The 24,432-nt window shown below is 52.9% G+C and overlaps 2 protein-coding genes across 7 annotated transcripts in view; both read right to left on the bottom strand.

Moving 5' to 3' along the window:
• Positions 1-1,041: 1,041 nt before the first annotated feature.
• TFR2 (transferrin receptor 2) lies at positions 1,042-18,815 on the bottom strand. 5 transcript variants are annotated; one of them, XM_084761387.1, is made up of 19 exons: positions 18,700-18,815; positions 17,612-17,665; positions 17,089-17,335; positions 16,789-16,975; positions 14,508-14,648; positions 14,321-14,432; positions 14,106-14,228; positions 11,983-12,099; positions 11,757-11,896; positions 10,437-10,600; positions 8,957-9,076; positions 6,781-6,863; positions 6,614-6,677; positions 6,454-6,521; positions 6,207-6,283; positions 6,044-6,128; positions 5,715-5,942; positions 5,283-5,423; positions 1,042-1,721 (listed from the first exon to the last, which is right to left on the bottom strand). In XM_084761387.1, the coding sequence occupies exons 2-19, from the start codon at positions 17,642-17,644 to the stop codon at positions 1,446-1,448; spliced, it is 2,406 nt and encodes an 801-aa protein (XP_084617513.1). In that variant the 5' UTR covers positions 17,645-17,665; positions 18,700-18,815; the 3' UTR covers positions 1,042-1,445. The 5 variants fall into 5 exon arrangements, with proteins under 5 accessions (XP_084617513.1, XP_084617510.1, XP_084617511.1 ...); XM_084761384.1 differs by having other exon boundaries at positions 18,620-18,792; XM_084761385.1 differs by having other exon boundaries at positions 18,706-18,768.
• A 296-nt stretch (positions 18,816-19,111) lies between these two features.
• ACTL6B (actin like 6B) overlaps positions 19,112-24,432 on the bottom strand; it is an 18,822-nt gene continuing 13,501 nt past the window's right edge. For both annotated transcript variants that reach the window (XM_084761985.1, XM_084761984.1), the window contains 7 exons: positions 23,806-23,895; positions 23,571-23,632; positions 22,741-22,855; positions 22,507-22,587; positions 22,313-22,408; positions 21,991-22,077; positions 19,112-19,379 (listed from right to left, as the gene is read on the bottom strand). In XM_084761985.1, the coding sequence (XP_084618111.1) occupies positions 19,299-19,379; positions 21,991-22,077; positions 22,313-22,408; positions 22,507-22,587; positions 22,741-22,855; positions 23,571-23,632; positions 23,806-23,895 (612 nt within the window). In that variant the 3' untranslated portion in view covers positions 19,112-19,298. The remainder of the gene's footprint in view (positions 19,380-21,990; positions 22,078-22,312; positions 22,409-22,506; positions 22,588-22,740; positions 22,856-23,570; positions 23,633-23,805; positions 23,896-24,432) is intronic.

Below are 24,432 nucleotides of genomic sequence, written 5' to 3' on the forward strand. Positions count from 1 at the left end.
CATCCCTCCTTTTCTGTCTTTTCTTTCTTTTTTTTTTCTTTCATTGTTCCTCGGTAACTGTCCATCTTACTTTTCATTTTAAAACTTTTTTAAAATTACATTTATTTAGTGTGTGTATATATGCTTGCTTACCCATGCATGGTGAGAGGACGGCCCTGCAGTCATCGGGCTTGTTTTGTTTTTTCTCTTGTGTGTGTGTGTGTGTGTGTGTATGTGGGTGGGTGTGTGGGTGAGAGAGAGAGAGAGAGAGAGAGAGACAGAGAGAGAGAGAGAGAGAGACAGACAGACAGACAGACAGACAGACAGACAGAGACAGAGAAACAGAGAGGCAGAACGTCTGCCTTGGAACTCACTATGCGGTCCAGTTTTGCCTTCAACTCAAGAGATCGATCTCTATCCCACACAGACTCCCACAGCCTAGTGTTGAGATTACAGGCATGTGCTACGATGCTTAGCCTTTTTTTTTTTAAAGATTTGTTCTAATTTTATGTGTATGGGTATTTTGCCTGCGCATATATGTTCTGTACACTTTATGCATGCAGTGCCTATGGATGCCAGAAGAGGGCGTCTGATCCCCTGGAACTGGCGTTACAGACAGTTGTGAGCCGCCTTGTAGGTGCTGAAAATTGAACCCATGTCCTCTGGAAGCGCATGCAGGCTCTTAAGCGCAAAGCCATTTCTCTGGTCACTTGTGAATGTTTACCTATTTATGCGTTTATGGGCACACCACACATTTGGAGGTCATAGGAAAGCCTGTGGGAGCTGGATGTCGCCTTTCACCCTGTGGATCCAGGGGATTGAATTCAGGTTGCCAGGCTTGGTAGCAAGCCCCGGTTCCTGATGTGTTATCCGCTCCCCGCCCCTCCCCCCCCACGTCCATTATCTTTAGGCAGGTTCCTAAGCAACAGAACAGCTATTCTCTCCCCCCCCCCCCCATATCCACAGCGTCTTGTAAGCCTGCTGTCAGGTGCCCTCTGTCCCTCCTTCCCTAGGTCTCAAGGCAGGTATGAGGACTAATGATGGCGTGAAAAGGAAGGTAAACTGCTTATGAACAACAGATGTTACCATTGGTTTATTGACATCTAATCCCCCTGGGCCTCCCACCGCCGACCACCCGTTTGTCTTAAGATAATTAATTACACTACTCATCTCTTCCACTAAGAAAGCTGGCCCAGATCCCAGTGCCCACGTAATCTCCAGATACGGGGGGGACTTTGCTCCTGAGAGCGAAAGGATCAATGTTAGGAAGAAAGCTGTTTTCTGGATAAACGACGGTACAACGGTCACATCGAGAAAACATGGCTCACCTACACTGCAGGACCAAGGGTGTTTGTTGTCAATGCTGATAGCTTGCAATCAGCAATGCATAGGGCACCTCCATTCACCTGCACCACCCAAATAGGGAGACAGGAGAATCACGTGGGACTCAGGGAGGTCTTCCTGCCTCAAAAGTTATTGTCGATGTTCCAGACGTCGCCACTGAGCGCGTTGGCTGCCCCCTGCAGCGTCCACGTGAGCAGCGCCAACTGGCGCCGGAAGCGGCTCTCCTGGAAGCCCAGACCTGGTGCCAGACCGGAGGAGGCGGTTCCAGAGCTATTGGAGCGCAGCATCCGCAGGTGATCCAGCAGAGCACCCAAAGTGTGGTCGCCTTGGCCCAGGAAGATGTGACGAAATGGGGAGTCCGCCGGAGACACATACTGGGACAGGAAGTAGAACTCCACCTGCACAAAAAAGTGAAAGCAGGTCTAGATACCAGGTTGTCTGCGCCTCAAGGCTTCCGTCACTCTTTCCTCTGACAGAGCCTAATCCACCCTGAGGCCCTAGTACCTGCTTCACAAGCACAGCTCAGAAGCTTCGTCGAAACCCGCTTCCCTTAGGCTGTCCAATTAGAAATAGCCGTCATATGACGTCATCAGTAGCCAGGGAGAGCCGCGTGGGTTCCAATCCTTTCCCACCTGCCTTTCTTTTCAGCTTTGTTATTTTGTGTTATTTTGTGTTGTGTGTGCCTCACACACGCGCCTGTCACCAGCAGAGGTCTGAAGAGGGTGTCACATCCCCTGGGAGTGGAGTTACATTGGATGTGCCTTGCACTCTCACCTCTCTTGGGTGTGTGCATGCGTGTGTGTGTGTGTGTGTGTGTGTAGGCCAAGGTCAACAGCTAGATAAGTCTTCCTCAATCACTCTCCACATTATTTTTTGAGACAGGGTCTCCCACTGGACCCGGAACTTGCCAATTTGGCTAGACCAGGTAGCGAGTGAGCCCTGGTTTCTGAGGTCCAGGCATCCACCAGAGGCTGCCTGTTTACATGGTAGCTGGTGCTTAGAATTCAAGACATCAGGTTTACGTGGCGGACACTTTACAAGCCAAGCCCTCTTTGTTTTCCTCTGAGACAAAGACTCGCTGTGGTAGCCCAGGCTGACCTGTAATTCACTGTGTAGCCCAGGCTGCCCCTCAAGCTCACCATTAACTTGACCCAGCCTCAGGACGCCTGAGATTGTGGATTCACAGGTGTGTGCTTCCACATGCGCAGCACGCTCACCTGTTAAAATGTCTGCTCAATCGTCCACGTGTGCCCCTGGCTGCAAACAGAACCTCTGTGAGCACAGCTTCCAGGGCATGTCACCTAATCACTCACAGGGTCCTGCCCTACAGAACCAGGGGCTTCTGGACATAGTCTCATTTGCATGCTGGCATCAACTTGTTAAACATGACATTCAGAGGCTGGGGGCGTGGCTTAGCGGTAAAGCAAGATGCATTTGGTACCATCCCTGAGGCCCACACTTGTTTCTTTTTCTTTTATTTTTCCTTCTTCCTTCCTTCTCTTCCTCCTCCTTCTCCTCCTCCTCTTCCTCCTTCTTTAGCTAGGGTCTTGTCATGTTGCCAAGGCTAGTTGTCTCAACCTCCCAAGAGATAGGAATACAGGCACCTCCACACCAGGTTTTATTTGGTACTGGAGATGACACTCAGGGCTTCATGCTTACCAGAAAGCATTCCGCCAACTGAGCTACAGACCTAGCCCATTTTCTTTTATTCTTTCTCTTTTCTTTTTTATTCCTTCCCTCCTTCCTTTCCCTACCCCATTTCTCTCTTCTTCTTTCATGATATTGAGCACAGGCTATAGTGTCAGAGTTCCTCGTCTTTAATTTTGGCTCCATCCCTTACTTCCCTAGGGATAATGGATAAATTACTTGGCTTCTCTAAGCCTTGGTATTGGCCTACTGGCATCCTCACAGCAGGAAGTCCTGCTGTTGAACAAAATGGAGTATAGCCGTTGGCCCCTGGTAGCTCTCTACAAATGCTAGCTGCTATTATTATTTTTATTTATTTATTTATTTTTGGTTCTTTGAGACAGGGTTTCTCTGTGTAGCCTTGGCTGTCCTGGACTCGCTTTGTAGACCAGGCTGGCCTCGAACTCACACTGATCCGCCTGCCTCTGCCTCCCGAGTGCTGGGACTAAAGGCATGCGCCACCATGTCCGGCGATAGCTGCTATTATCATTATCAAACTCTTCTTTCAACCCTGCCTGTGCGTTTTTTTTCCTACTAAACAACTCCCATCGGTCCAGGCGCCCCCTACAGGCACATGTTGTCACCTGCAGCTGGTACCCAGGACAGCCTTCTTGAAGTCAGCTTCCTCCTCAGGTACTGCCTCCAGAATCCTTTCTACAAACTCTGTTTTGCCCACCTCACCTCCTTGTAAGACATTTTCTTGATGCCCAGACACTCAAAATCCAAACTCCTGAGCCTGGCCTGGAGGCTCATGCGTGTAATACTAATTACTTGGACGGATGAGGGGAGGGGGGAGGTGAGCATCAATAGTTCAAGGTCGACCTGGGCTACAGAGTGAGTTCAAGATTATACTGGTCAACCTAGCAAGGTTTACTGCTTTCAAACTGTGGGTTGGAGACATGGCTCAGTGGTAGAGCACCTGCCTAGAATCTCCCAGTGAGGGGCTGGGGTGTGACTCAGTGGTAGAGCCCCTGCCTAGAATCCCCCAGTGAGGGGTTGGGGTGTGGCTCAGTGGTAGAGCACCTGCCTAGAATCCCCCAGTGAGGGGCTGGGGTGTGGCTCAGTGGTAGAGCACCTGCCTAGAATCCCCCAGTGAGGGGCTAGGCTGTGGCTCAGTGATAGAGCACCAGCCTAGAATGCCCCAGTGAGGGGCTGGGGTGTGGCTCAGTGGTAGAGCACCTGCCTAGAATTCCCCAGTGAGGGGCTGGGGTGTGGCTCAGTGGTACAGCACCTGCCTGGAATCCCCCAGTGAGGGGCTGGGGTGTGGCTCAGTGGTAGAGCTCCTGCCTAGAATTCCCCAGTGAGGGGCTGGGGTGTGGCTCAGTGATAGAGCACCAGCCTAGAATGCCCCAGTGAGGGGCTGGGATGTGGCTCAGTGGTAGAGCTCCTGCCTAGAATTCCCCAGTGAGGGGCTGGGGTATGTCTCAGTGGTACAGCACCTGCCTGGAATCCCCCAGTGAGGGGTTGGGGTGTGGCTCAGTGGTACAGCACCTGCCTGGAATCCCCCAGTGAGGGGCTGGGGTGTGGCTCAGTGATAGAGCACCAGCCTAGAATGCCCCAGTGAGGGGCTGGGATGTGGCTCAGTGGTAGAGCTCCTGCCTAGAATCCCCCAGTGAGGGGCTGGGGTGTGGCTCAGTGGTAGAGCACTTGCCCCGATCCCTCAGTGACGGGCTGGGGTGTGGCTCATCAGTAAAGCACTTGTTTAACAGGCACAATACCCTGATTTTTATCCCCACCACACACACACAAGTACACAAAACATTTCTTCAGCTATTCAAAGGCTCCCCCAAAGTGGTCTCTGATTACTGCTCAGCCATCCACAGGGTCTCTGTTCTGGCTTTGTTGATCCATGCACAGCTCCCAAGAAAGGCCAGATCCACTTGCCTGCCTCACCCTCCACCCTGCAACGTCCTTTTCCTGGCATTCAATCCATGTTTTGTCTGCCCTTCAAGACCCAAGGTACACGGTCTAAAGCAGAGGTCTGCAAACTTTGTTTCTGCAAAAAGCCAAAAAGGGCTTTGCAGGTTAAAGGCAGACAAAGACAAGGCAGGCCCTTCCCATCCGTTTTATCACTTGGCAAAGCCTGGGAAAGTGACAGGTAGGTCTTCTCGCCTAGCTGGTTTATGAACCCTGTAGGTCCGGTATAGTACGCCCAGAAGACAGGCACAGAACAGCCAAGAGAAAGCCTACGGGGCGGAATGCCCGGTCGTGGGATAAGGGACCCCACGCCCCGGGTCAGAAAGGGGAAGGCCGGGGCCGGGGCGGGGCCTCACCCTCATGATGCGCACGTTGTACATGCGCATCAGCCGCTCGTCGCTCTGCTCCGAGCTGTAAATCTCCTTCCGCAGCTTCTCCGCCGCCCGGATGTAGTCCCCCCTCGCAGAGTACACCCACTGCAGGGTTAGCCCGCGGGCCTGTGGGTGAGAGACACAGTTTGAGACTGACAGATTGGTGCCAGCACCAAAGCCCTGGCAGGGAGGGAAAGGGTACAGGGAGGGGACCAGGCCTGTGATGTTAGGGATGGTAGATCCCAGGAACGTGGGTCGTACTGGATATGTCCTCGGGGGATTAGGTGACTGGAGGTAGAAGTAAATGGGGCAAGAGATTGCAGGACAGGACCTAGATCTCGGGGCTAAGGAGAAGCCAGACACCCCTAGTGATGAAGCGCCCCCTGTAGGCTGGGAGCGGGATTTGGCATCTTGGACCTTGAGGTCCCCAGAGAACTCATTAAGGTTGCCGATGTGTCCCAGGACCACGTCCCCATAGCGGCCGAAGTCGAGTGGCAGCAGGTGATCATGGCTCAGTCGGATGAGGAGCTGGCCGGTGAGCTGAGCCACTGCTTGCGCCACGGCGGGCAGGCGACCTCGCAGCATCTTGTGCAGATTCTCGTACGTGTCCTCCTTGGTGTGTAGGAATGGGTACACCCGATCATCCTGCCAGTACATGGAGGGGGCTTGGGCGCAGGAACGTGGTGCCGACAGGCTGAGGGCCTCGCGTCCTCGGGCAAGGGCCGGGGAATCTCATTTCCACTCACCTCTACGAAGGAGAACTCCACAGCTGGGACCCCCGCAAAAGCCGTGAAGGAATACGCACTGCTGTCCATCGGCAGGGGCCGAATCCTGGGGACAGGCAGATGGAGGCCTCTGAGGACTCAGTCTCTCCTCGGCCCTCCACCCGCAGGCTTCATTTCAACTTACACTTCAGCATCCCAGCTGGGATTGGTGAACACCACTTGTTCATAGAGCGTCTGTCCGCTGTGGTTAGGGGAATCCACCTGTGTCAGGATGAGGGACACAAATAAGGCTTGCCCCCCTTGGGGCTGCACTCCCACTAGCTTGTCTCTCATCTCCAGTCCTGGGCCCCCCCACCCCCCCACCTCCCCACCCCCCCACCCCCCCACCTCCCCGCCCCCCCACCTCCCCCCACCCCACCCCCGCCTCTTGCCTGCTTCAGGATATTTTCAATGAGGCTGATGAGAAGGGGGCTGGTCTTAGCATGGAATTTGCCATCCCCTGAAGAGAAGGGAGGAATGCCAGGCTCAGGGATAGATCCCGTGCCACAGATGGACCTGAGAGGGCCAGGAGGCAGCACTGTCCCAGCTTACCCAACACTGAGTTGTCCAGGCTCACATACACTACAGCTTTGAGGTGTAGCACGCTGAGGTAGCCCTGTGGGTTGGGGAAGAGAATGGGAGAGAAAGGTCCTGCCCTCGCCCCCCCATGCACACACCCCTGCCCATTACCTGATTACATGCCCAGAACCCCAACTCACCTCCAACCACTCCGTGGATCCCACGCTGCCAAAGTCACCTCCATCCCAACTGATGAACAAAAGACTTCTTCGAGGTCTGAACCCTATGATGCCAGAGAGATGAAACAGAAGGCCAACACTCTCTCTCTTCATGAACACAGCATCCCAGCCTACCCCACTTGGATCGTCCCTGACTCAATAACAACACTGGAGTGAAGTCTTCTTCTTCTTTCTCTTCCTCCTCCTCCTCCTCCTCCTCTTCTTCTTCTTCTTCCTTATTTTTTTTTTCCAAGACAGGGTTTCTCTGTGTACCCCTGGCTGTCCTGGAACTCTCTTTGTAGACCAGGCTGGCCTCGAAGTCACAGTGATCTGCCTGCCTTTGCCCCCCTGAGTGCTGTGATTAAAGTCATACACCACCACACCGGGCCTGGAGTGGATTTTAAAGGTGCAGTTTCTTGCTTAATTGTCACTCGGGCCATGAACACTCACCACATTCCAGTCTTTATTTAGTTTTTAATGTATGTGTGTGTGTGGGGGGGGGAATGTGGGTGTGATTGTTGCCACCTTGCTGCCCTTATTTGTTGTTTTAAGACAGGGTCACATGTAGCCCAGGCTGGCCTCAAACTCCCATATGTGGTAAAAAGAAAACAGGCAGCGGGTCAGTGGTGGCGCGCGTCTTTAATCCCAGCACTCAGGAGACAGAGGCAGGTGGATCTCTGTGAGTTTGAGGCCAGCCTGGTCTACAGAGTGAGTTCCAGGACAGCCAAGGCTACACAGAGAAACCTTGTTTGGAATAAAAAAAAAAAAATCTGCTTCCACCTCCAAGTGCTGTAATAACAGGTGTAGGCACCATGTCTGGCTAGTTCATGCCTGAAGTCAACATACAAATGGATTTTGCTGTGCAATCTTCACACATGGGTGCCTTTATGCTTTGTTATAATCAGTAGAGGGGATAACCCCTACCTTCCCCCCCACCTTCTCTATGCAGTACTGGAGACGGAGCTCCTGTATGCTAAGCAGATACTCTACCACTAAGCTACCTCCCCACCTTTTTATATTTATTTGTATTAATTAATTAATTTTACTTTTTGGTTTTCTTTTTTATTGTTTTGTTTTGAATCAGGGTCTTGCTACGTCAGCCTGACTGGCTTAGATACTTCCAACGGGAGCTGGGCTGGCTCTTGAAGCTACGGCAATCCCTCTGCCTCAGCTCCTGAGTGCTGGAATTACAGGTGTGTGCCACCATGCCTGGCTAGGTTTTTTGGGTCTCCCTATGTAGTCAGAGAGCACCTTGAATTCCTGGTGATCCTGCTTTCATTTCTGGGCACCACCGTGCCCAATTTTATTTATTTATTTGTATGTTTACTTATTTGTTTACTTACTTACTTGAGACTGGGTCTCTCTGTGTAGCTCAGCTGTCCTCGAACTCACTCTGTAGACCAGGCTGGCCTTGAATTTAGAGCTCTGCCTGCCTTTGCCTCCCCTGTGCTGAGATTAAAGGCATGTGCCCGCAACACCCAGCATTGACTTTTTTTTTTTTAAAGTTTTTGCTTTCTGTTTGTGATAGGGCCTCATTATGTAGACCAGACTGGCCTCAAACTCAAGAGATCTGGCTGCCTCGGCCTACAGAGTACTGAGATTAAAAAGCATATGTCACCATGCTGGATTTTTCTGGGAGGGGGATGTTTTGGTTTTTGCTTTATGAGACAGAAACTCATATAGCCCAGGTTGGCCAGGAACTCATTATGTATTTAAGAATGACTTGACATCTTCATCTTCCTGCCTCAGTCTCCCCAGGACTGGACATGCCTGGCCAACACATTTTTTAAAAATTAAAGATATTTTTGTGTATATGTATGTGTGCGTGTATGCGGTAGCCTCCATATGGAGATTAGGGGACCACTTTGGGGAGCTAGTTCAACTCCTTCTACCACGTGGTTTCTGAAGATCAAATTCAGGTCATTGGACTTGGTAGCAAGTATCCTAACCCACTGAGGCATCTCACTGCTCCCCGGGGCTAACACACTGATGAGGGAGCACTACATTGGTGAAGTTACTTGCCCAGACCACACACTGGACACTCCAATGGTGGGGCTCAGATCCAAGTGACCTCTCCCCAGAACATGCCACCTTTGATTGACCCAGCCCTAGCTCGGGACACAGCCCCAACTCACCCGGGTCTTCGTTCTGACCTTACCGTTGCTGACCATGGAGGAAAAGGTCCGAACCAGCTCCAGCAGGATGGCAGTCCCCACTGCGGACTGTGCTGCTCCTGGGCCCCACGCATCCCTCTGGGCCCCGATAACAACGTAGTGATCTGAGGAAGGTAGGTGTAGAGGCCACATCTTAAACTGATAGGGTCTCCCCAGGCAGCTCTGCAGGGGCGGGGGTGAACCCCAGAGCCTTGTTGCCTTCCTCTCCAAGTTCCTCCAGCCAGATTCCATGCTGCAGTTCCCATCCCCGCCACCCCCTGCCACACAGACAGACACAGACACAGACAGACAGACAGACAGACAGACAGACAGACACACACACACACACACTCAGAGCTTTAAAATCCTGCTGTGTCAAAACTCCATGCCTATCTCTCTTGGCCCTGCCCAGATGACCTGATCCATCCTTAGGCATTTGAGGATTCAAACACACACACACACACACACACACACACACACACACACACACACACACTTTCCTCCACTTCCTTCTGGAGACAGGATTTCAAGTAACCAAGGCTGGCCGGCTGAAAACACCTCATTTTCCTGACCCCACTTCCTCTCAAATGTCAGGATTGCGGGCATGGACCACCGTGTCAAGGGTGTATGCAGTAGCTGAGGTCAATCCCAGCTGGGCTCCTGCTGGGGACAGTCTATTTTGCTCGGTGGTTTTTTGGTTTTGGGTTGTTTGTTTGTTGGTTTGGTTTGGTTTGGTTTTTGTTTGTGTTTGTTTTTTGCTTTCTGCCCTACACTGGCCTTGAACTTCTGACTTCTTAGCTCTTGGTGTGTGCCACCACTCCTGGCTCCTTCCCCTGCTTCCTACAGGGTCTCCAGACCCAGGCTAGGTAGCCTAGGCTAGCCTCAGATTTATAATCCTCCAGACCCTTGAATACTAGATGGCAGATGTGAGCTACCAGGCCTGGCTAAAATCCTACGGACACCCCGGGCTCCGTTCTCTCCCTGGTAAGGCTGGCTCTGTGCCTTCCCAGGCCTGCTTTCCTCTCTCTCCAGCGCTTCTGTGCCCCCCTACTCCGACCTCCCGGGTCCTCATCTCAGTGTCACCCAAGGTCTCTGTCTCCCCTGGCATTCAGGGGTTTCCCAAGTCTCCCCCCCAAGACCCCCGCCTCCCCCAAATCTGCTCAGCAACCTTTGATTCCCCACTACCTAAGCCATCTGTTCAGTCTGGCCTTCGTTTGATGCTTGGATCTGTAATATAACATCATCCGACATGCACTTGCTCACCATCCCCCTCCACCCCCCCACAATGCACGGGGAGCTCACTACTGAGCAACACTGCCCATCTGGAGGGCTCCTCACTGCCACCCCTCATCTATGCCTCGTCAGCGTCCATTTTTCTGGCCACCACTCCTGGCCCTTCCAAGGCCTCCTGCATCAGTCCTCGCTGGTCAGGGGCAGGGGCAGAAGCCTCTTAAGGGGTGGGAGATGCTAGGCAGAGAGGCCCACCTGGCTCTGCGAAGCCCTCGATGCAGGCAAAGATGTTACTGATGGGAGTAGAAGCTCTGTGGTTGTTGACCACAAGGCGTAGGCTCGGCCCAGGCCCCAGCCGATAAGATGAGCCTGAGAGGTGTCCTCTCCATTCCTGGGGAGCCACAGGGCCCTTGAGCTTCCTGGAAAGAGATGGAGCAGAAAAGTCTTGAAGTGCCAGTGTCGCCTAGGCTGCAGAAGCGCCTAAAGCCCCACTACATTCTTTCTTCCGCCTACCCTCTGGCTCTAGATCTTTGCCTCTGAACCTCGCTCAATAGAACTGTGCAGCCCGGGGTGAGACAGAGGTGGCCACGGACAGTGGAATAGGCTGTGTCCTGAGGAAGGGTCCTCAGCACTTGTGGGTGTCCCAGACGGTGGGACTTATTAGAAGGTGTGCCCACCTAAAAGGTCACCTCTTGTGTGTGTGTGTGTGTGTGTGTGTGTGTGTGTGTGTGTGTGTATGCATGTGCAAGTGTGTGTGTGCACACATGTGTAGAAGCCAATGGTCAGCCTTGAATCTTGCCCTCAGGTGCAAACCATTTTTGTTCTGTTTTGGTTTTTCAAGACAGGGTTTTTCCATTTAGCCTTGGCTGTCCTAGACTCACTTTGTAGACCAGGCTGGCCTCGAACTCACAGAGATCCGCCTGCCTCTGCCTCTGCCGGGATCACAGGCGTGCACCACCATGCCCGGCTACCATTTTTGTTTTTGTTTTTTTTTTTTAAGTTTATACCGCATTTTATTTTTTGTGTGTATGAGTGTGTATGTGTGCCACTGCGTGTGTGTATGTGTGTGTGTGTGTGTGTGTGTGTGTGTGTGTGTGTGTGTGTACAACTTGTGGGAGTCTGTCCTCTCTGAGTATGTGAGACTTAGGGACAGTCTTCAGGCTTGGTAGCAAGTGCCTTTTACCCACTGAAGCATCTGGCTGGGACCCCTTTGGGGTTTTGTTTTGTTTTGTCTTGTTTTTGTTGTTGTTATTATTGACAGGATTAGCTAAGCTGGATGCCAGTGAGTTTCAGGGCTCTGCCTCTCTCTCTCTGTGTCTCTCCAGGGCTGGAAAGAGAGACATGCGTGCACTTACTCAGGTTCTGTTTGTTTTTCAACATGGCTTCCGGGGATGGAAATCAGGTCCTCGCCGCTGAACAGCAAGCAGTTCACTGACAGAGCTAAGTCTCCGGTGTCAGGTCACCTCCTTATTCCCGGGAGGAACCTTACAGCTAACCTCAGCTCCCAATCCCTAGTCTCCACCTTCCCCTCCCCCCCCCATCCCCGCTCTCAGCCTGCCTCCCCTGCCATCCAACCTGAGCAAGCGATCAGCAACGTCTGCACTAATGGGTTGGGCAGGGATGCTGGGAAGGCCCGAGGACTCTACGGGAGGGAACTGGGTTTGATTGAAGGAAGGGAAGCCAGGCGTGTAGGGGTCTCCAGTTCCCAGGTGCACCTAAAGGGGAAGAGGAAAACTGAACAAGCCCTACTCCTGTATCCCTGGGCCATAGAAGGCAGCGCTGCCCTCCCCTCAAGACTCACGTGTCCATACACGGCCTGGTGGCTGGACAGGCCTGGCTTGTGAGGGTCCTGGGAGAAGTCTGCTGGGTCGGGGTATATTAGCACTCCTTGGGCCCCAAAGTCCTGGGCAACGGCTACCTGAGGGAGGATAGAGAAGCAAGGAAGGTAAAAAAAAAAAAAAAAAAGAAAAAGAAAAAAAGACTCCTTTCATCTGTAGCTGTGAATCTTAAGGGGACGGTGTGTAGACGTCACCTGGCATTTACGTTGTGGCCTTCCCTCAGTGCCTCTGTAGCACTTAAAAGCCTGTGTGTTCGGGGCTGGAGAGACGGCTCAGTGGTTAAGAGCCCTGGATGCTCTTGCAGAGAACCTGGGTTTGGTTCCCAGCACTTAAACGGCAGTTCACTACCCTCTGTGGTTCCAGTTCCAGGGGACCTGACATCCCCCCGTCTGGCCTCCGCGAGCACCAGGCACATAATGTGGAGAACAGATATACACAGAGGCAAAAGGCACCAACACGCATACTAAAAACAAACAAACAACTCCCCTTCTCTTTTCTGTCTGGTTTGGCCAAAGCCCGTGATTTTGCTCTCACTGCTAACATTTCTCTTTCACTCCTGAAATTAAACCCAGGGCCTCGCACATGCTACATGCCTGTGTGGGTCAGAGGACAACAGCAGGGAGCTGGGACTCTCTGTCCGTCATGTAAGTCCTGGGGGTCTAACTCAGTGCATGAGGCTTGGCCGCAAGCACCTCCATCTGCCGAGGCATCTCGCCATCCCCCACCCCAAACCCTATTTCTTTCTTTCTTTTTTTTTTTTTAAAGAATTATTTTTATTATGTATAGAGTGTTCTGCCTGCATGTACACCTGCACACCAGAAGAGGGCGCCAGATCTCATTATAGATGGTTGTGAGCCACCATGTGGTTGCTGGGAATTGAACTCAGGACCTCTGGAAGAGCAGTCGGTGCTCTTAACCTCTGAGCCATCTCTCCAGCCCCACCAACCCTATTTCTTTTTTTTTTTCTTTTTTTTTTTCTTTTTTTTTGGTTTTTCGAGACAGGGTTTCTCTGTGTAGTGTTGGCTGTCCTAGACTCGCTTCTTATATTCTTTTATTTCATTTTGAAATGGGGTCTCTAGCCCAAGCAGGTCTTAAGCTCCCTATGTGGCCAAGGGTAACCTTGAACTTCTAACCCTCCTGACTCCCCATCCCTCGGGGCCAAGGTTAAAGGTCTATGCTATCCCGCCTGGTATATGCAGTGCCAGGGAGCCAAACCCAGGCCTTCGGGCATGCTAGGCAAGCACTCTACCAACTACGCCACATCAAAAACCGGTCTGTTGTTTTATTTGGGGGAAAAAAAATTACGTGTACTTATTTATTTGTGTATCAGGATAGCTTCTAGAAACGGGTTCTCTCCTTCCATCTCACAGGTCCCAGAGCTTGAATTCAGGCTTGGTAGTAAGCGCTTTTACTGCCTGAGCTATCTTGTCTGTCTCTCTGGTTTGGTTTTTAAGATGGAATCCCATATGTTCCAGGCTGGCTTCAGATTCTCTACCCCCCCCCCCTTCAGATTCTTTATGTAGCGGAAAAGGACTTTGGAGCCTTCCTCCTGCCTCTTCCATTGGGAGCACTGAGATGACAGACGTGTGCCGCCCCTTCCAACGGTCAGTTCCATTTTTGTTATTTAATTTAAAAAATTGTGACAGGGTCTTGTGTAAACCAAGCAGGTCTTGAATTTACAATCCTCCTGCCTCAGCTTCCTAACTCTAGCTGGGGTTACAGGTTTCTTCTTCTTCTTCTTCTTCTTCTTCTTCTTCTTCTTCTTCTTCTTCTTCTTCTTCTTCCTCCTCCTCCTCCTCCTCCTCCTCCTCCTCCTCCTCCTCCTCCTCCTTCTCCTTCTAGCCTTGGCTGTCCTGGAACTCGCTTTGTACACCAGCTGGCCTCGAACACACGAAGGTCCACCTGCTTACTGAGCGCGGGGATTAAAAGCGTGAACCATCACCACCTGGTGGCCAATTTATTCTTAAAATGTGCCTGATTTGTCTTTTCTCCAGGTGACAGCCTCCTAGATCCCTCCCATGAAGACTCGGGGCTCCCCAGACCACTCGCGCCTCACCTCACATGCAGTCCTATTTGGGATCCTCACCTTCTGAGCGAAACTGGTAATCCCAGCTCGCACAAGCAGGAGGCTGCCAGCCAGCTCCACGCCCTTGGTTTTCAGGTCCTGCAGGTCCTCCGGCCGCCCGTAGTGTGCGTACACCAGCTTGCCCTGGGACGCGGGGGATCTGTGAGGCACACTGCCCTATCCCAACCTCTACCCACCGAGGACGTGATGAGCTCCTCATTCCGGGAACCTCTCACCGTGGCGGTCCCCGTGGCGCTGTAGGGACAGTAGACTTCCGGATCCTCCAGCGGTAGCTGCTCCTGGGCGCTCCCGGCTGTATCCACCCAGTGCAGGGTGTTAGGGCGAGCCCTGAGTGGAGGGGAAGGTGAGCAGCGCTGGCTGTGCAGACCCATGGCTTGCCCCTTTGTTGCGCCCCAGACTTACAGGTCCGGGAACTGAAGGCCTACATAGTGCGTGTCAGTCCACACGTGGTCCAGCTTCTGGCGCGAGAGCGTTTCGAGGATGTCTTGGACCAGGGTGGCCATCTTGGCTGAGCCGGCCACGCGTTCCCGGAGGCTGGTCAGCCTGAGCAGAGAGAGATCACACTGCGGGCCAGGAAGGGGCCTCCTATGCCCCTACCCCACCCCCTTGCAAAAGTGGGGAAAACCAGAGACCAGGTGGTAATGCATGTCTGAAATGTCATCTAATGCAGCCCAGGCTAGCCTCCAACTCAGGTGAAAGCAGTTAGCCCAAACCACCTTTACACTTTTTTTTCCCCCTGTTCTATTTTTTAGACAAGGCTATGCTGAGTTGCCAAGGCTAGCTACAGACTCACTTCAACCCCAGGTAGGCACAAGCACAGAAACTTCTCTGTTTTAGCTTCCTAAATAGCTAGCATTACAGGCCTCTGCCACCAGGCCCAGCCAAAGTAATTAAGTCCTTCAGAACCCCAAGATTAACAGGAAGGAATTTATCAGCACATCCTTCCATGTCCTGGACCCCATCTCACTTTATTTTATTTGTATTTATTTATTTACTTATTTATCTATCTGTGTGTGTGTGTGTGTGTGCGCGCGCGCGCGCGCGTGCACTCTGGTCCATATGTCCACACATACCAAACATGACAGAGTGTTGAGCATGTGGAAGTGAGAAGACAAGTTAGAGCCAGGTTCCATCACTGTGACCCTGGGGATTGAACTCTGGCTGTCAGGCTTAGCAGCACTCGCCTTTACCAGCTGAGCCATCTTGCCAACTCTGAATCTCACCTTCTGACTGGACCTTTTTGAGGTCCCGGTTCCCTCCTGTCACCCTCCCTGTATTTGCCGGTCTCTCTATCTGTCTTGGGAGGAAGCTTTCAATTTGTCTTTTAAAAAAGTATTATTTATTATTCCTTACTATGTTATATAGAGGATGTGAATTTAGGAGAATTCAGCAGTGGGTAACTCTGCCCATTCCCTGGTTCTCATAAGGTTCTTTTGGGGTGGGGTCACGGGAGGGGACAAAGTCTCATTTGCCCGGAGGTCACTGTGCAGGGAAGGGTGGCCTTGAACCTCTGACCCTCCTGCTCCTGCCTCTCAGGTGCTGGGATCACAGCCACCGCACTCAGTTTATGTCCTGTAGGGAATCTTGCTAGGGCAGTTCTCTGTCACCCAAGCTATAGCCCCAGCCCCTGAGTGGAGGTCTTTCAGCAAGATAAATCCGTGGATTCTGATCAAGCTCTCAGCAGTGTATCAGAAGATACATTACGACCAAGCTTGGCAAGGGTGTATCCAAATCGCTGAACAAACATCAAAGACAGCACTGCCTTAGCTTTGGCCTCTGGGCAGAGGCGGGAGGAAAACCTGGGGACACACTTAGAATCCTAGCGCTGGGGAGGCTGAAGCCAGAGTTTGAGGCCAGCCTGAGCTACATCTCACGGAAGCTGAAACCAAAACAAATTAAACCAAACCAAACAGGCAAGGGACTAGAGATGTGGCTCATCGGTAGAGGACTCGTCTACTGGCATGCAAGAACTGCAAACCAAAATGTTGGAAAGAAGGGGCCAGCGAGATGGCTCGGCGGGAAAGTGGCGCTTGTGGTCAAGCCTGAGGACCTGGTTTCAATCCCTGCTATCAGCATTTTAGAGGGAGAGCACCAATGACTGCCTCTGACCATCACCCATGGATACCACCGTGCTCCCCTAAATAATAAATAACCCCCCCAAGAGTGGAGAGGGGGGAAACCCAAAGAGGGAAAAAAAATCATGTGGTTCTCTCAGTCCACTCTGAAAGCTTTTGAAAACATTTTCCACACCCATCTCCACTACCTGTTCGCTACATAAAATAAAATGCAAACATCATCTAACTTTACAAAGAATCTATGTCTCTGAGACAGGGCCTCGTGCGTTCCAGGCTAGCCCTCAACTCAGTATGTAGTCAAAGATGACATCGAATTCCTCATCCTCCTGCATCTACCTCCTCAGTGCTGGGATTAGAGGCATATGCCACCAGGCCCTGGTCCCTCTGTTTTCATCCACCCAGATGCCTATCTGCGGAATAAACCACCCTCGGTGTCTCAGGTCCTGGGATACCTGTTGTCTGCCGCCCTCTCAAGGACGGCTGAGCAGGGAGGCCAGAGAGGAAGGTGGAAAAGACATGAGAGGGCACGTAGGCAACCTGGGAGCTGACAGGGTTCTGAGGTGATACAGGTGGATGCTGGGCCAGGCAGGAGCCAGGGCTGCTCTTACCTGATGGTGTCCTCCAGCCGCCCCTCCCCAAGGAACCGAAGGAACATGGTTTGGAGGTCACTCCAGTACAACGTGCCCTGGCGGGAGTCGAGGCCTAGCTCAGAGTTGGCATCCTCATTGACCACCAACACGCTGTCCCCGCATGCCTGGCAGGACCCTCGGAAGACCACGTAGCCCAGGAGGAAGGCTGGCAGGTGGTAAGACAGGGGTGTGGGGTTCTCTTGTGTCTTCTTTGACTAGACCCCCCCCCCAGAAATCCCACCCCTCTCCCCCGCCCAGGAGGAGGGAGGTTAGACTCACCCCCAGTGAAGATCAGCAGGGTGGTCAGGACCAGATAGGGGGCGGCCTTTCGACCCACTGCAGCCCAGGGGATGAGGCCTGCCCTCCCTAGGCTGGAATCTAAGGGCTCAGGGCCTTTGAGTTCCATGGGGCAGAACTGGGTAGGCAGCTCAGCCCCTTCCTCCCTTTCTTCCTCCTCCAGGTGACCCAGATGAGGGCCTTCCACACGTCTGTAGATGGTCTGAGAGGGCGTAGGGGACCACCGTTGCTGTGTGGAAGGGGGGTGGGAGGCATGAGATGAGGGGAAGGCGCCTAAGGATTGGGAAAGGGTTAGTCAGTGATGGTGTCACTAACTCAGGCAGGGTGGGAACTCTAAGAGGGAGGCTGGAGAGAGGAGGGACCCAAGAGGGACAGGTGGGCGGGGCCAACCTTATGCCTTAGGGAGGGGCCTGAGGGACCTGAAGGAAGACCTAATGTGTGTAACCCCCACTCCCCACCACCACCACCACCACCACCCCCCGCCCTGTCTGATTGATGGTCTTACCGCTCTCTGCAGTAGACCCCGAAGTTGCTCCATGCTTGTGCCCCCTCGTGAACCCTGCAAGTTAACACCCCCCCCAGTGATAAACCGTTTGTGGGAGCCCCAGAGGGCCCCTTATCAGCCCTGGCAGGCAGCCTGAGCTTAGGCCGTTCCTCACCCCCCCATAAGGGTGGGGGCACAGTCTGGCCTCAGTCCAGCCTTCCAGCCATTTTCCCTAGCTCATGTTACCTACCCACCCTTCCACACACCCCACTGCTGCAGGCTGACCACAAAACAATCAATTTTTTTTTTTTGAACCTCAGGGCAGACTTTGGCCACCTTAGTTCCCGTCACAGGTTGGGGGAGGGGGGCTTAAAGTGAGGGGGAAGAGGAGATATGAGCAGGTCCCTCCTTTTTTTTCTCCTGATTCCACCTTCTCTCAGTGTCCTGGGGGGGTGAGGGGGGGCATCCCCAGCCCCCTTAGAAATTTCATTATGACAATTTCTGCCCCGTTCCCACCCCCTTGCACCTGGTTTTTAGGTTGCCCAACATACAGCCTTTCAAATAACCCGTTTGCTGAGCTTCCTGTCCCGACGACCCCCCTGCCTTAGGGAGACCCCCCAAACCAGTGGCATCTTAGTGGGGTGACTTGGTGGTTTAATTAGACCATAAAGTTGTCTGTCTGGACTCTGGTTGGTTGCTGGGGAGGAAGTGTTATTAATGAGGTAAAGGGGTCAAAAGGATCCGATGAGTGGGGCCTCGGGTCAGGGAACTTTGGGTCGGAGTCCACCTCACCATTAGGGAGGCAGAAAGAGTCCTGGCCAAGTCACAGTCCTCCGCAGCACCTCTTGGCTCACTAAAGGACTTAATTAGGTATTTCTCTTTTTGGCGGGGGGCGGGGGTCGTCTACAACTCTCTAAGAATTTGATAGAGGACCACAATCGTCCTTTACCCTCCAGTTTCAAATCCAAGCCGCGCCAAGGACACCAGGACCTGCAGCTCTCAATGGGAAAGTTCACGGGTCCACCTCACCCTCACTCCGGGTCCGGGTCTCCCCTGGGAAACTGCAGGTCCTACCCAGGACTAGAAAGATCTGAGAGGTAGGGGCTCACCAGTACCCCAGTCCCTGCCTCCGGCCTGTCAAAGCCGAGTCCTGAGTTGGGAAGACACAGCAGCCAAGCTCGCCTTGACAACAGGTCCCTGGATTTCTTGGACCAGACTCCCCGGAGTCGCAAAGCCCTTCTGAGGCCAAGCCCCCTAGAGCACGCCCCCTACCCCACCCCCCGAGATAGCCCCGCCCCGCCCCGCCATGTCCTTTCCTGGGGCAGGCCAGGACTCCACAACCAGGCTCAGCATAGAGTTTTCCCTCCTGTTCCTTCCAGAGTCGACACCACTGATCCCTAAGAACCTCGTGTCCTAGAGTACGTGAACGTAGTTATGAATCTCCGTGGCATTTCACCAGACCCCCGCACCCCACTCCCTACCCCCAAGAAGGTCACATTCTTTTTATTTTCTTAAAAGTTTTTTTTTTTTAACTTCTTTCAACTCAGAAACATCACATTCTAAGGAGATGTGGTAAGAGAGAAGAGGGCAATGGGAAAGAGAGGGTTCAGCGCTTTTGGATTTTCGGCTGACAGACCACCCATCTGGCGTCTCCCCACAACGCTCATGAGCCGGTGTTGGGTATTTGCAGAGGGGGGAGGGTGCAACCTCAGGGACACTTCCGCTCCACACACTGCTTCCCTCCCTCCTCGTACTCCTGCTTGGAGATCCACATCTGCTGGAAGGTACCCTGGGAAAAAGGGGCAACATTAGCTGCCAGGATGGCCTTGGGATGACCGTACACCGTGCCTCTACGCCACCACACCCCTTGTTCATCTTACCTTCCCCTCATTGGCAGATTTTAGCCTTTTCTACTACTGAGCCACGCCCCAGCCCCTCACTGGGGGATTCTAGGCAGGTGCTCTACTACTGAACCACACCCCAGCCCCTCACTGGGGGATTCTAGGCAGGTGCTCTACCACTGAGCCACACCCCAGCCCCTCACTGGGGGATTCTAGGCAGGGGCTCTACCACTGAGCCACACCCCAGCCCCTCACTGGGGGATTCTAGGCAGGTGCTCTACCACTGAGCCACATCCCAGCCCCTCACTGGTGGATTCCAGGCAGGTGCTCTACCACTGAGCCACACCCCAGCCCCTCACTGGGGGATTCCAGGCAGGTGCTGTACCACTGAGCCACACCCCAGCCCCTCATTGGGGGATTCTACCAGTGAATAGCCACCTACTTGGGGATTAAATTTTTTGTGCGTGTGTATTTGTACCTGTGTTTGCATCTGCGTGCGTGTACATATGGAGGATAGAGGAAAGGATTTGCCAAACTACAGATTTGCCACCTGTATGGAGGCTGGTGGCGGTCAGCTTCTATCTCCTCTGCCCATTTTGTGGTAAGAGCCTTGAGATGAGATATAGACAGATGCTCTCATGCCCTGTTCTATGTGCTTTCTGGGGATACGAACTCAGGTCCTCACACTGGTGTAGCGAGGGCTTTACCCATGAGCCAATTCCTTGGCCCTTGCATTTATTTGCCTTTTCTTTTGTCAAAGGGTCTCTTTAGATTGCCCGGGCTGACCTTGACTTTTTTTTTTTTATCTTCATAGCTGGGATTATACCTCAGTACTACAGCCAGCTCCACTCACATCTGACACCACCTGGTACCTCACTACCAAACACCCCTGCTGCTCTTGAGGTGTCCTGCCCTGGCCATTTCACACTGTCCCTTCAGGGATGGCTGCATGGCCATCTGAAGGCTGGTGTCCCCGGCTCATGGAGCAGCCTTCCTGGGTGATCTCATTCGTCCCTGCCACTCCCCAGTCTCGTGTTCCAGACTCAGATACCCAGCTGTATATCTTGGCTACTTCCTCCCGAATACCCTTGACCTTAAACTCCCTGTGCCCATAACTGAGATCATCTTCTTCCGCAGGCTCTGCCCAGACCTGTTCCATTCGCATTTTTCTTCTTCCCTCTCCTCCTGCCTGCTACCCTCTCCTCCTTTTCCCCTTCTCTTCTTTTTTCTTTTTTAAAGATTTATTTATTTATTTATTTTTTACATATACAGTGTTCTGCCTGCATGTACCCCCGCAAGCCAGCAGAGGGCACCAGATCGCATTATAGATGGTCGTGAGCCACCATGTGGTTGCTGGGAATTGAACTCAGGACCTCTGGAAGAGCAGACAGTGCTCTTAACCACTGAGCCATCTCTCCAGCCCCACCCCCCCTTTTTTTTTTTTACCCTTCTTCTTCCCTTCCCTTTCCCCAGCTCCCTTCTCTTTCTTTCTCTCAGGCAAACACAGGCTGGCCTTGAACTCTATGTAGCTGAAAACATTAATTCTATCCCCCAAACTCATGTAAGAAAATCTGGGCATGGTGGTACACACTTTCAATCCCAGGTACTAGGGAGGCGGAGACACGCATATCGCTGGGGCTCATGGGCCATCAAGTTTACCCTACTCTGCACAGTCCCCTTGGTCCCAGACCACACCACGGGAAGACGCGTGACACACCCGCCCTCATCCTACCCAAATTCTATCCCAAATTCCAGGATGTCCCCTCTGCTCATAGACAACCATGGCTGCCTCACCCAAACCATACCCTCAACAACCTTTGTTTTTAGTTCCTCTCTTTCCCCTTTCCTATCCTGAGGAAGCCCCCTCCCCGCCCTGGTCTTCAGGAAGCGCTCATTGACTGCATTCTCTCTAAAAGACTACTTTTTTTTTTTTCAGGGCCAGGGTCATGTTTCAGTCAGTAAAGTGTTTGCTTTACATAACGTGCAAGGACCTGAGTTTGAACCATCCTGGAATCCAGTGGTGGGAGGCTGAGACGGAGGATCTGAGATTACCGGGTAATCCTAGGTGAATCAGTGACTGACAGCTATAACAAGGAGGGACCTTGTCGCAATAAAATAAAATAAAATAAAATAAAATACCAAAACAAAACAAAACAAAAAACTGGAAGGTGCCTGTGGCATGACAGCTCAGTCTGTTCTCTGGCGACAGGGTCTTGCTATGTAGGCCAGGCTAGCCTTGCTCTTGAGATAGTCTCTTGGCACAGTCTCTCTAGTGCTGGGATTATAAGTGTGACTAGGTACATGCTGGTGAACAAAAATGGGCCGCTATCAGGGTCTTCTTTCTTGTTTTGTTCTTTGTTTGTTTGTTTTGTTTTTTCGAGACAGGGTTTCTCTGTGTAGCCTTGGCTGTCCTGGACTCGCTGTGTAGACCAGGCTGGCCTTGAACTCACAGTGATCCACCTGCCTCTGCCTCCCGAGTGCTGGGACTAAAGGTGTGCGCCACCACGCCCTGGCGGGTCTTCTTTCTTAATACTCAGTGCCATGTCCCTCCCCTCTCACCAGTGAGGCCAAGATGGAGCCCCCAATCCACGGGCTGAACTTGCGTTCCATGGTGCTGTTGCTGGCGATGAGCTTCAGCCGCATGCTCTGGGGGAGGAAAAGGGGGGTGGGGGTGGGGAAATGGAGGAAATGTCCAGGAAGGGACAAGGCTCGGTAGGTAAGAGGAAGCCACAGAGACATGAACATTTCCAGGTAGGGGAGTCAGGAGGAGTCTGAGGTTCAAAGAACTATGCCAGGATTAGAATCCAGGTGCCCTGAGTGGGGTGGGGTAGGAGAGGGGGGGGAGTGGGGGGGGGAAATGAGAATGGGAGGGTGCTCTTACTGGTGGGGTCTTCTGGGAAAGCTCCCGATTAAGCCTGTCTGTGAAGCCCTGAAGCAGAGTGTTCCCGCCAGTGACGATGACACTGCCATAGAGACCCTGGGAGCAGGGAGAAGTGTAAGCCTGTGAGATGCAACCCTTCCCTTCCTCCATGTTAGCCCTATGCCCCTTTGCCAAGCCTTAGGTCCTGGCCTCACCGGGCGAATGTCGATGTCACACATGCCGATGCTGGTGGTGACCACGTGACCCACTCCTAGCATGGTGTTCCCGGACAGGCCCTGTGGACAAAGGTGATAATGGGCTTTGGGGGGGGGGCTCTGTTTCCCTCTCCCTCAGCTCCCCCATTATCCTTCCCAGACTCCCCAGCCACACCCCTAGATCCAAGACTCCAGCCAGCCCCACCTCAACCGGTACCCAGCGCCCAGGCAAACCTTGACATTGGAGGGATCGAAGAGGCCCTCAGGGATTCGCAGTCGCTCAGCGCCATAGTCTGTGTTGTAGCCGTTGGGCATTTCATAATGCACTGTGGGCATTTGTGCAGCCACCCTGGCCAAGAAAGAAGCGAAGCTCTGTCTGGCAACGCTCATGAAAGACTGTGAAGCGGGGTACTCTAGAGGTTCCCATGAGCCACAGTTCTGACCCCTAGCTTTGGTTTTTGAAATGGGGGGGGTCTCATGTAGCTCAGGCATCATGCCTCCAACTTAGTAAGTAGCAGAGGCTAGCCTTGAACTCCTGATCCTCCTGTCTTCAATTCCCAAGTGCTGGTTTTCAGGCTTGTAGCACCGTGCCCCAGAGATGTGGGGCTGAGGGTGGAACCCAGTGCTTTGTATACTCTAGGCAAGCCGAGCTATAGTCCCAGTGCCCACTCCTCCCCCCCTCACACTTTGTTTTTTCTTCTTCTTCTTCTTCTTCTTCTTCTTCTTCTTCTTCTTCTTCTTCTTCTTCTTTTTTTTGAGACAGGGTTTCTCTGTGTAGCCTTGGCCGTCCCAGACTCACTTTGTAGACCAGGCTGGGCCTCGAACTCACAGCGATCCACCTGCCTCTGCCTCCCGAGTGCTGGGATTAAAGGCGTGCGCCACCACGCCCAGCTACCACCCACACTTTTAAAGACAGAATCCTGCTATGTAGGCCAGGCTGGCCTGAGACTGTCCATCCTCCTGCCTCAACCCTCCTGACTGCACACATTATAAGAACTGCAGGATGCCCAGTCTCAGTGAGAGCTACTCTCTTTCCCCACCCTGAAGTGCTCAGCCCTACTCACTGCTCATCGTAAGGCGAGTCAGACACCTGCAGCACGGAGGCCTGGAAGTCTTGAATCACCTCCTGAGATGCAGGGAGACATGAGATCTGGCTCACCTCTGTCTCCATTTCCAGGCCAACCCCCCCCCCCACGCCAACCCACCCACAGTCATGTCCCCCACCCTCCCCTGGTCTTAGCAGGGGTTCAGGGGCTGACAAGAGTGGGGAAGAGGTGGGGGAGCTGTTTTCAGCCTCACATTACACATGTAGTTATGCCAAGACTTGGAGACTTGGGGTAGCTTCTCCTTCTTCTTCCAGTTTGGGGGGGCTCCCTCCCGTACAGGCTCCTGTGAGGACACAGCCTTTGAGAGTCCTTGTCCAGCTGGCTCTTGCCCAACCCATTGGCGACACCGGCCTCCCTAGCACTCCGTTAGCTTTGCAGCTGACCAGCCCTGAGACTCTGGCTCCCATTTCCCTAGCAGGGGTGTGAAGCTAGTGAGAGGCTGCCCCACATGTGAAACACACACTGCAAATGTGATCAGAGGGGGCCTGAACCAGAGGCTGGGGATGTAGCTCAGTGGGTAGAGGGGCCTGCCTAGCATGCAAGAAGCCCCCGAGTTCCATCCCCAGCCGTGAATAAATCAGGCATGGTGTGACCTACCTCAGGAGGTAAAGGCAAGAGGACTGAGCATTCAATTAAGCATTTATTTTCCCCTCATCTGGGAAGCGTTCATATGATGCTCCGGCTGCCATGGCTCTTCCATGGCAGAGGAAGGACCTCAGCCTGGGTTTTTGTTCGGATGTTTTTTTGAGATGGTAGGGATGCCACCCAGGCAGGCCTTCATACAGCCAAGGCTTATGGGGTGCTAGGGGATCCAACTCAA

This window comes from Acomys minous, assembly GCF_964271855.1.
Source record: "Acomys minous genome assembly, chromosome: 16".
Taxonomy (NCBI): Eukaryota; Metazoa; Chordata; class Mammalia; order Rodentia; family Muridae; genus Acomys; species Acomys minous.